The following is an 11,815-nucleotide window of genomic DNA, read 5'->3' as shown; positions in this document are numbered from 1 at the left end:
ATTATTATTATTATTATTATTATTATATTACTGTCTGCACTTTGAAGAGAAGAATCATTGTTAGTTTGTTGATGACACAGAATCGTTCACCTTCATCAGTTACCAGGAGTCTGTGCCCAATTTCTCAAATGAGTAACATCACATCACATCACATTTTCTGGATATTCGCAATCGTTAAACAAAAGCTACGGTCATGCAGTCACTCAGCCAAGACTGAGTGACATTTTTCTTTTATGAGCACTTCCATTTGTTTTCAGAACACTGTGAATACTCCCTTTGAGATAACACATTAACAACTACATGTGACGCCTGTCCCCTGCAGGGGGGGGGGGGGATATGTCTCTTCTGAAAGTACAAAGACACAAGTTTCTACAAAATGATCTCTACTGCAGGACAACAGCAGTGCCAGAGCTGCTGTTTAACCCAAATGAGGGTAAATGCAATCTTGGATCAGAATTAAATCAACACATAATGTGCTTTCTGTTTAAAAAAGGAAAGTACATCAGAAGAGTACGCTACAATTCAGCACTTTTTTTTTCTATTGCAGTTTATAGTCAAATTGCTTCTATTCTCAAGTGCTCCAGTCATTTGGTAGCTGCTTAAGACTCCCCCCTCCCCTCTTTAATTACGTGCAGTGCATTTAACTGTCAGCTCAGGTTTGGCAGTCTGTCTGCTGTCTGTTAAATAAAACATGAAGCGTCTATTTCTGTCCTCTCCAAAAACACTGTGCTCAGGCAATGACAGCCGCTGCTGCTGCTTACGTCTTACCTGACCTGTTGTCATGTCAGAGATACATCAGTTACATCATTTGATGCCTGAACTTTGATTAATGATCTTGTGTTTTCTTCCACACACATTTCTGTTTAGAAAAGGAAATTCTTATTCATTATTGCGGTTAAATATCATGGCTGAGGGTGGTGAAGCCTAAATTATTGAGTGACTGAGTTTAGATATTGCCACCAACATGAAGCAGGAGTTCAGTGACCATCTACTCACCGAGGGAAAGCCCCCTCCTATGGAATCTGATTGGCCACCCTTGCCACCCATACCTGAGTAAGACGGTGATGGGGAGTCAGTCAGAGCCTCTGTATGAAGTGGCTGTTACTATTTAGTAGTGGAAAGTGAAACAGATAAAGAAAAAGATGCTACAGCACGAGTTACCAGTGAACAGCTGATGTATCCTGGTTTGTTCAGGGAAAACAGAGACAGATGATCCTTCTGATCATTCAGCAGGCTGTCTTTACTAAACAGAATTTATCTCTTGCTCTTCATTTGCACAGTTTGTCTCTTGTCCATAATAATCTTCCTAGTTACAAATTAAGATTTCGCATTACAACATGAAGACTTGCATATTAAATTTACAACTTATGAATGTGCAAATGAGATAACACACACTACCACCCTGTTTTACCCAGGAAAAGAGGATGCAGGAGGCCTTCTCTGTCTAAGGAGCCCCCCTACAGCTAGAGCTCACTTTAGCGGATACTCCCTCATGTGGGGTAACTGAGTAACTCAATGTATGTAACCATTATAACAACACAGTGACAGTGACAACAAATAGATGCAGAGTGACTGCAAATAGATACATATGACTACAAAACAACTACAAAAGGAGCACAAAGAGACATAGGATGACTACAAGGAGACAGAGAGTGACGACAAAGTGATGCAAAACAACCACAAATGATGATGATGATGCAGAATGACCACAAAGAGGTGCAGAGTGATGCAAATTGACTTTACAAGTCTGTATCCAGGGGCACGTTGTCTTATAATCTATCCATGTCTATAGGCTGAGTTACTAATAGAAAGTATTTATTGATATTGATATGTATTTCTTATTAGACTAGTTAGTTGGCATTTATTTATTACACTGAATAAACAGTACAACTATCAATAATGTACAGCTTATCATTGCTAGAAACAAGATTTTGAAATCAAGTCTGGGTTAAAAGTGTTATCTTCTCCACTGAGGAATGAGGTTTTGGTTGGTCTCAAGGTGGAACAGTGGTATTTGAGCTGTAAGTGGGGCTTTTGGACCAACTCTGGTGTGAAGCTGGGGCAAATGTAAAACATTTAAATGTTCCAAGAGTCACGCATACTGATCAAAAATATGTTTACGAAAGAAGGGCACCTTGACGCTCTGAAACGGCAGGAGATGCGCGCTGCATCCAGACATTACGGCAGGAGAGTCCTCAGGTGAAGGTGCAGGTGATTGACAGGTGAGAGAGGCGTCGCATCGGGAGGGATCACGAGGGCAAAGAGAAGGCATAGACTGGATTATTTGATGAGCCAACCGGCACAGGTATGGATGCAAGAGGTCGAAAGGAATATTAAGGTAAGCTCATTAATATGAGTGTTCATTTGAGTATTAGCAAAGTGTTCGGAAATTTGCGTATCGTTTATTCATCACTTTGAACGCTGAATGTCCGCAGAGGTTTCACTCAATGCGACATGTAGCTGTATAAAATTATAGGATGCCAATATAACTGACTCATGACTGATGACAACCTGCGAAACTTGTTAGGTGAGCTGTGAAACATCATCTGGAAAATTCAATTCACAGTTCAATGTCCGTGTAACATGGAGTAACAAAGTTTCAGTTGAATATTGCACATTCGTTCATCTTTCGTTCTAATTTCGTGAAATATAAAGCAGTTTGTTGTTATAAAGTCTCATTTTAACACATCAGAAAGGCAGACTGCAGGTTTATTGTGGGTTTTCCCAAGCCAAAAGTGGGGAAAAATTCTTTAAAATGCATGTTAAATATGAAAAGCAAACAATAAAAATTACAAAATACCGTTTAATATACAAATATAATTCTGGCTTTCTGTCAATTTCAACATTTTCTACATTTTTTTTAATCTAACTCCTCAACAAGCAAAGGTCAGTCTTTACAAACCCATGCCATGTGGTCACACATTGTTCAAAATGTATTTCAAAATCTAGTGGAGATCCCAAAGTTTCCAGATTTACCAAATATGTCGAGATAAATTCAGATAAAATGATGTAAAAGGCATCTGATGCAGTGGTACAGCCATCACAAGTCTCCACTCAGTGAGCTCTTATGATCCTGAAACAGTGGATAACAAATATTCATCCTCCTTCAGGACCTCTATGGAGCTGTGCCGTCCCAACATGAGTGAGAGTGCAGGCTCTCTGTGCCAGGTGGAGCCGCTTCCCCACCACAGTGTCCCCCTTTGTCGCCTGCAAGCCTGTGGACACCACATGCACAGCCTCCCCCAGCTCACCCACCAGCCGTGGGTCAACCACCCGGCCCCGACCGTCGCCTCCAGCCCGGCCGTGGCCCTCCGCCACAGGGTAAATGGGGCCACGGTGGCCGGCTGCAGCAGCCAGGAGTGTGCTGCCTCCAGGCTGGGAGAGGAGGCGGCACTGGCCAGGGGCGCCTGCACAGGGAAGGTGTTGGTGACAGGAGGAGGTGGATACTTTGGGTCCAGGCTGGGGAGAGAACTAGCCAGACAGGGGATGACAGTGATCCTGCTGGACATAAACAAGCCTCCCTGTGATATCCCTGATGGAGCGATCTTCTGTCAGGTATGGGACAGTGGAGAGAGACCTGACTAATAACTGAACAACTTTCCCTGATTGAGACAGCTAATTTCTAGCTGTGACACTGACAGCTGGCAATGATTATTCACAGATAAAGCTGTGGTTACCATTTCTTCATTTCTGGCATTTTGCCCAATAACACTGTTCCTCCACTACTATTTATCTTTACATAGACATGCTAGTGCCTTCACTGCACTGTGACAAAGAGCAGTTTATAATAGTTTATAATTTTTTCTCTCTTTATTTTGAATATTTTGCTTTGAAAAGCCTCTTCTTGTGAACTACCAATCAGAATGATGCAGAGTGTATATTAATACATGGATATGGCGAGAGTTTAAGATTTTTTTTGTGAAGTAATAATCAATGTGCAAATCCTACAATGCATTAATTGATAATCCAGTTGCTTAATTGCAATCAGTGATCCTAAATTATGGAACTTTTTTTCTTATTTGGTTAAAAGTACATCGGTCTGGAGGTCGTCCAGACTAAATTCTAATCACAAAAATGGTTCATAATAATAATTCTAACATATATATTTAATGCAACTGTTTCTTAAAGTATTTAGATCGAGCTCATTAAAACATGCTGTTTCTCTCCATGCACATTATATTTTGGTATTTCTGTTTATGTTGCTGTTTCTTAGATTTTAAGCCATGCAAACAAAACTCAAAGCAACTCAAAAACACATGACATCTTATATTTATTGTCTCATATTCAATGAGAAAAGGCATTGTTTCTTGGTTTTTAATGTCCGCCCTCTTGCAGCACACCGGCGCGGTCTTCTTCTAACGTAGTGTCGGTTCTAGTATTTCCTTACCTCAGCCAGTGTCAGTGTGTGTCTCTGGTTAGTCTGCATGCAGGCTGGAAACAGACACAGGTGAGTGATCCGCCTCAGAGCGCCAGCTGCTGACTGGGTCACAGAGGGTGGAGACATGATTCAGGTTTCACCTGTAGGCCTCATGGCACACTTACTTTAATTACAACTGTTTTTCATGGGATAGTTTTCGACTCACACCTCCACATGTACTCTGAACCTGCAACACCCAACTTTTTAACTGTGTTGAGAATATGCAACACGGTATTAGCATTGAAAAGCAATATTTGGACGGCTGTCTGTTTTATGTATGGAACTGATTAAGATAAGTGTCCTCCAAGTTGGCATGAATGAAGCATGAAGTGCGGGTTGTTTTCTTTCCTTTTTCTTACAGAGTGACATCCGGGACTATTCCTCCCTCTTTAAGGTGTGTGAAGGGGTTGACTGTATATTCCACACGGCGTCTTACGGCATGTCTGGACCAGAACAGGTGACTTCCCTTCATGTCCTTCAAACCCTCTGAATCATTGAAGTTATCCTCCCTGTATAACTGCTCGCTGTGGTTAAGGAGTGGATGGCACAAAGTTTTCTTTATCTTAACTCACCCAACACATCTAATTGATTTAGTCAGCGCAAACACAGCTGGAAAATTTCCTGATACCTCGTTAAAAACACCAGATTTCGTAGTCACAAACGGTGTTCTGGTGCTTGGTAGTCGTCTTGCCTAACTGTCACTACACTGTCATCCCTTTCTCCTCTTGCTGAGAAACTCAGCTCCTATACAAGTACCCGTAATCTGAACTTGACAGCTTTTATTAGATCACTACCTCCATCTCAAGTCCCATGTTAAGAGGCGAGTTCAGTCCTGTGTGTCACACTGTCTCCAGAAGTAGATCTTTTATGGCTATTAAGTTATTCATGCTTTTGTAACTTCCTGTCTTGATTACTCTAAGACTCAGACAATTTTCATACGTTTCTTCACTAAATTCAGTCCTGAGAATTTTTGAGGTGAGAAATCAGTAGATTTTGAATATTGGCAGTTCTGTGAAAACTGATGAGCATTTTGGAGTTGAGAAGGTCCATAAGCGCCTGCAGGGGTAGCTAGCTAGCCAGCTTGCCAGTCACGCTCAGAGACCCCTCTTACCCCACCAGCCAACAATGGCAGAGGAAAGACAGGCCCACAACTGAAAGATATATTTAATTTTCGACCCTTTAATTTTTGATGTATTTTATTGAAATTATGCATCTCTTGCCAGTGAATCTGGTTCCTTCCAGTCATCAGATAGGTGTTACCCATCTCTTAGGTACATACGCCAGCATGCCGTATGTACTACATTCACCGCCTGTTTGTCAGGAAAATGTAGTCGGGGGCCTTTGTTTGGGTTTGCTGGCTTGTTTGTGTGTGTATGTATGATAGAGCAAGAAGCCATGTTGTAAGAGCTGTCGTCCAGTATGCGGACAACTCAGTGCTGATAAGGATTTCTGTTGTAAACCAAATACGCACGGTGAGGTGTACATACAGTAAACTGCTGACAGCACAGAAAGGAACGACACAGGAGGCGACAAGGAGGACTGTGTTAGATAGAGAAGGCATAGTTACATTTTTCTGTTTTTCTGTCTGTCTGCCAGCTGAGGAAAGAGCAGGTGGAGTCGGTCAACGTTGGCGGAACCAATAATGTCATAAATGGTAAGAACACATGCGACAGTTATCTTATTTATATAGTCAAGACTGAAATGCAAACTGAAATAAATTCCAATTCCCTCTTTCAGTGTGTAAGGAGAGAAGCATCCCCAGGCTGGTGTATACCAGTACCATCAATGTGGTGTTTACAGGGAAACCAATTGAGGAGTGTGATGAGGCCTCAATGCCGTTTGTGCCCCCTGATGTAGTGAGTAAAAGAAACATATGTGTATACGATAAAACCATATCAACTGAAATGTTACCCATACATTTATGTAAATGTCACCAAATCTTGGAACGCATACCCAAACATGACCAAAATGTCTAAATGTCTCATATGTTTGCCAACAGTTAGGTGTTTGCAGTGCTCGCGAGGGTCATGTCATACAACCATGTTTCTTTCTGCTCCAGCACATCGACCACTACTCCAGAACTAAAGCGATTGCCGAGCAGATGGTGCTCTCTGCCGACGGAGGCTCCCTGAAAGGTGTGAAAGCGATCTGTGCGGAATAACGACAACATAATAAAACGCAGAATTATGTGAAAAGGGAGCACAAGGAAGACTGCAACCAGCTTTGGCTTTCCGTGTAAAAACCAAATGTTTGTGATGGAGAGCGAAAACGAGAAACACTGAGGCAGCGGTTGCCATGGCAACTGGAGTGTGCAATCCAGTACAGCGCCAGTGACGCCAGTTCGAATGCAGAGCTGGACAGAACAGTCCCAGTTTGCAGTGCAGCGGTCCATGTGGCTGTTTCACAGTTTTCTCATCATAATGGGTTTCAAGTTCCTCCACGTTCTTTACATTAACAGGTGTGGAGCCTCCCGCCGCCTCCTTCAGTGTAACCCCACACCCGATCAGCGGCCATCACCCCATATGTTCAATTAAGCTTAGAGCGAAGAGCTGTCTCATTATATACCGCAGGCTGAAGTTTATCTGCCACAGGAGGATGTGGTTGGTTTGTTTGTTTCCACTGAAAGGTCTGGTGGCATAACGACACCTTTCAATCAGTCATCACACTTTATTTTTCTGTACTTTGCTTGATTCAGTGCTGCTTTACACCTGTATTACACCCCAGTGGGAAATATTTTGACCAGTATAGTCACTTTTCACATTAAGATTAAAAATACCTTAAAAAATTAACACTCATTAATGTCGCAGAACTTTGTTTTTCCTCTTTACCACCCCACCAATCATCTCATGCTATCATGTCATCTGTCTAATAATGTAATATATCATGATGTATCACTCACTGAGGCCGCTGTTGTTTGGAATGAGTACTTTTACTTTTGATACATCAAATATATTCAGCTGGTAGTACTTCTGTACTTCTGCTTAAGCAGGAGTTTAAATGCAGGTAGCTCACAGCCTAAGCAGGTAAAAGATCTGAGCACGTCTACCTGACAATTAGCATAAAGCTTAAAACAAAACACATAAATGCTTGTATTCAGTGAGGCTTTAAATCCTCTCTTGTGCAGGTGGAGGCCTCCTCCGGACCTGCGTCCTGCGGCCCTGTGGCATCTACGGACCAGATGAGAGGAGGCACCTTCACAGAGTGATGGTGAGAGACTCAACGCAAACAAAATGCATATATCTTGTCTTACAATCAAGGTGATTTCCTTTTGTGTCGGAACTGGAAAAAAATGTGCATCTCGGAGTGTCTGAAGCGTCCCTGGCAGAATGTGTCCCTGCCTGAAGACTTTACATTATTGATAGAGCTTTGCAGGCATCCTGTTACAGCCGCCTTTTCTTCCAGTGCGTCCTCTGTGAGCGGCAGTGAGGTCTGCTGAAGGGCTCCATGTGGTTGGTTATGCTTCGGGTTTACTGTCGGCCAAGACTTTTCATTTGCTGCAAACTGCAGGTTGCCTTCAACTTTATCCACTAGCCTGGAGTTTTGAGCAAAATGTGTGCGTATGCTCAGACGTGTTTAAATATATACTGAAAGTACCAGTTGTGTTGTGATGTCTAAAAATAAAACATGTCCAGTGTATTCACAGATGAAGACGCTCCAGAAGGTGTTTCCTGTTTGTCCAATCATTAACTCTCTCTCTCTGATACCTGCTGTTCCCTCACCTGTCCTGTAGTTGTCCTCAGTGTCTTCCCAGTCACCTGATCCCTTCACTCACCAGCACACCTGTTCCCCATTCCATCAGTCACTCGCTTTTGTGCCTACCTCCTCCTGGTTTAGCCTGTTGGCCCAATTACTGCTTTGTTTTCTCCTCGCTGACTGATCACCTGTTTCCAGACTCTGCCTTTAGGATCAGTATCTCTGTTTGCTGAACTGCTCTTGATCTTGCATGTCAGAACAGAAACAGTAACATAAACACAAAGTCAAACCGTCTACTTATTGTCCCTCGTCTCTCTCTGTCTCTCGCTCAGGTGAATGTGGAGCGTCGCTTGTTCATCTTCAGGTTTGGTGACCCCCGGGCGCGGATGAACTGGGTGCATGTAGATAACCTGGTGCTGGCACACACGCTGGCAGCCGAGGCGCTCACACTGCAGAGGAGCTTTGTCTCTGTGAGTCAGGACAAACACCCCAAATTCCACGTGATTACACGATAAAACCACACAGGACGAGTCAGACCTAAAGATTCATTTTTAAACCTTCATTTTTTTTTGTATCAGAAAATTATGACTTGAATAGTGGTTATAATTAACTGAAGACGCTAGTCAGCCCTTTTATCTCTGCACATCACAAAGCCCAAAGATGAGATACGGTTAGCGCTCTAGCTACTATGATAACTTTTATAGTTTAAATAAAGATAATGTACAGTGTCCCCTTTGTTTTCTGTTCTTTTGCAGAGCGCGCAGGTCTATTTCATTAATGATGGAGTGTCAGTCAATCTGTTTGAGTGGTTGACACCGCTGGTGAGTTAATGAGAAGTCTGGTGACATTCTGTGTGTTTCTGATTGTCCACAAATCCCATGAAAACAACCAAGCCACAGAGCTCAGTCGCTGTCCAAAAACTGTTCGCTGGGTGACATCTTGACAATGATGGACGTGTAGTTTGTTTTGACTGCATCACACACACACTGCTGGGAAATTTCACATGCACCAAATGTGTATTAATCCACAGATGAAAATAGTTCTTTACACAGATACTATTTTCTCCCGTTGGATTAACATTTTCTGAAAGTTACAGTCACAGTGACTTGAAATATATTTACAGCTCAATTCATATGAGTTTTGTCAAAACCTAACTGGAATGAATGACCCTGCGTTTCATGTGACCGTTGCAGTTTGAAAATCTGGGCTACAGCAGACCGCTGATAACTCTGCCTGTTTCAGTCGTCTGTTTAGCAGGTAGCTCATCTCTCTTCTCTAAAAATTTGTACCCTTTTCAGTTATCCCACAGTTATTTTTTATTGTTTAAACAATCGGATGAGTTGTTGCTGACACTAACTCTATTGCATGTTTTTTTTTCCTTCTCTTTTCAGCTAAACTGGTAGAATATTTACATGTCGTTCTGAGACCTGTGGTAGAAGTGCCTCTCCTCTTCACACAAAGTGAGGTAATAAAGCATCCTTCTGCCTCGTTCTCTTTTAAAACCTTTCATCTGACCTGAATGAACTAAGTGTGGGATGTGCATGGATCATGACGGCATGTCCACAGTGTGGAAAGTAACAACGCTGAGGAGCTGTGAGTGAACACTTGCATGCATATGTACCTCCCTAATGAAAGTCTTGTGTGTTGGAGATAGGTTACCTGCTCTCTGATGAGTAGATTCTTGTTTAAGTCTCTCCCACGACAGTGAAGACAGACTTCATTAAGGCAGGTATTTTCCTATCAGCCCCCCCATGTGATGTTATCTCTTGTGCATGAATTATGGAAAACCAAAGTGAGCTTTGAATGCATTAAAAATAGTCAAATAATGAAATCTCAAAGTTCACTGGAAACCTTATAATGCACTCTGCTGGTCTGAAACACTATTAAGATAAAATAAGAATTGCATCAGGATGAGGGCAGTTTGCAGTAATCCTGCCTGGGGAGGCCTCTATGATGCATCTTAAGGAGCCTTCGTCGCAGCCTGTAATGTCCTCATGAATGTGTGATGAGGCAGAAACCAAAGCTGAGCCCGTGGGCCTGCACATGGAGCTCATTCTGTCAGACAGCTGCTGGCCGGGGGATCGATGATTGTTCTGTGAATAAAACATAAACTGCTGTGGGTCAGAACAGGAAGTTCAAGATGAGGTTCACAGGAAGTGACCTCAGTACAGTGGCTGTTGCTATGGTGAGCGGAGTCGGGAAGCCTCTCGGCAGGGCTCGAATGATCCTGCCTACTCTCTGGTGAAGGTGCGTGACGTGCAGAGGAGTTTTTCCTCTCATGGGGGAAGATGCAGTTTAAAATGTCCAACCAAGTACAATTTAAACACTGCAGACAGCTGCATCAAGGTTCAGCACTCAGCTGTCTTTTATCTGGATGTGGTTAATGAACTTAAAGGGTCAGGCTGGTGATTAATCCTCTGTGCCATTAAAACACATCAGTGAACCACACTGTTCCGCTGGAAGGCCTGTTCATTCGTTCTGATGAGCGTGAGCACTGTAGTTTATTTTGATTTGATACGTACCTCATCATGCTGCAGTAAATACTGCACCAAATGTGTATTCTTCCGCAGCTGAAATAGTCCCCAGTAAATGCACTATTTACCTGTTAAAGTGCTAAAATCTACAGTGCCCAGCTGTTTTAGGAAATCCAGTGTTAGGATTATGAACAAATGAGGTCTCAAATATTTGACTCAAGTTGGATTTTAAATTCATAACTTTTACTTGTAAGGTTTTCTTTCTTTCTTTCTTTCTTTCTTTTTACATTGATGCATTTGTACTTTCACTTAAGGATCAAAGTATTTCTTCCACCACTGCTAGAAGGCAAATTTTCTGTCCTAGATACTGATAAGAAACCCTGCATCACTACCACATTGCAAACTACTTTACATATGTGTCAAAAAAGACTTCTTAATGCAGATTTGACTCAAGTGAAGGCAGTAAAAAGGCCCAACTACTGGAAAGAAATATTCAGTCAGGATGATTGTCAGGTCAGACTGGATGAGCAGGGCTCAGTAGCTTGTGACTGTAGTGTGTCTAACAATTACGAAATGTCAGTAGATCAGTGAACAACAACCCGGCATACAGCCCCGAGTCATACAGCGGAACTCTGACTCTTGCCGGAGGATGAAAAGCTGTGAAGGAGTTTTAAAGAACTCATGGCCCGCAGGTGTCAGTCTGAACTCTTCCATCACTGCGTGTACATCACATGCAGACACCTTATCCTGGGGCGGTAAGAGGATGCAGTAACCGGAGGCATCCATCAGTCACGGGCTATCAGAATGTAAAACCGCGTTTGCCAAACTGAGGTTAATCTGAACCATTAGCTTGACAGTATGACCTTTAACTCTGTCTCTGCAGCAGCTTCAGCTTCTGTCTTGACAAATTTATTTATTTATTTCTTAACATGTAACACAACGCACCGGCTTCTGCTGCAGGTGAGGAGCATAACAGTGAGCCACACCTTCAAGATCGACAAGGCCCGTCGAGAGCTGGGTTACAGTCCGAAGCCCTACAACCTGGTGGACTGTGTGGAGCAGTACCTGAAGACCAGACAGCCTCGCTCCGGCTGGTCTCCTGTCAGCCTCCCCTGGACCTCCCAGCTGCCCCGACCCCTCGTCCTGCTGCTGCTGCTGGGTCTCAGTCTGGTGCTACTGATGCTATCCTGCACCCTCTGTCAGAACTAAACAACTTTCACCGGCAAATACT

At 42.9% G+C, this 11,815-nt stretch overlaps 1 protein-coding gene across 1 annotated transcript; it reads left to right on the top strand.

Annotated features, from left to right (window-relative positions):
• Positions 1 to 964: 964 nt before the first annotated feature.
• On the top strand, positions 965 to 11,793 carry sdr42e2 (short chain dehydrogenase/reductase family 42E, member 2). Its single transcript, XM_076752224.1, has 12 exons — positions 965 to 1,053; positions 3,111 to 3,555; positions 4,779 to 4,874; positions 6,014 to 6,071; positions 6,155 to 6,273; positions 6,477 to 6,552; positions 7,542 to 7,624; positions 8,443 to 8,580; positions 8,866 to 8,931; positions 9,304 to 9,367; positions 9,502 to 9,575; positions 11,545 to 11,793. The coding sequence occupies exons 1-12, from the start codon at positions 965 to 967 to the stop codon at positions 11,791 to 11,793; spliced, it is 1,557 nt and encodes a 518-aa protein (XP_076608339.1).
• The last annotated feature ends 22 nt before the right edge of the window (positions 11,794 to 11,815 follow it).

Source organism: Chaetodon auriga, chromosome 16 (genome assembly GCF_051107435.1).
Source record: "Chaetodon auriga isolate fChaAug3 chromosome 16, fChaAug3.hap1, whole genome shotgun sequence".
NCBI lineage: Eukaryota > Metazoa > Chordata > Actinopteri > Chaetodontiformes > Chaetodontidae > Chaetodon > Chaetodon auriga.
Note: the sequence above shows the minus strand (reverse complement) of the source record. Positions and strands in the feature narration are given on the sequence as shown.

Coding starts and splice junctions, on each gene's coding strand:
- sdr42e2 (XM_076752224.1), top strand. CDS start 965: ATGAAGCAGGAGTTCAGTGACCATCTACTCACCGAGGGAAAGCCCCCT. Junction 3,556..4,778: donor ATGGAGCGATCTTCTGTCAG/GTATGGGACAGT, acceptor TTTTTCTTACAG/AGTGACATCCGGGACTATTC. Junction 6,072..6,154: donor AACCAATAATGTCATAAATG/GTAAGAACACAT, acceptor TCCCTCTTTCAG/TGTGTAAGGAGAGAAGCATC.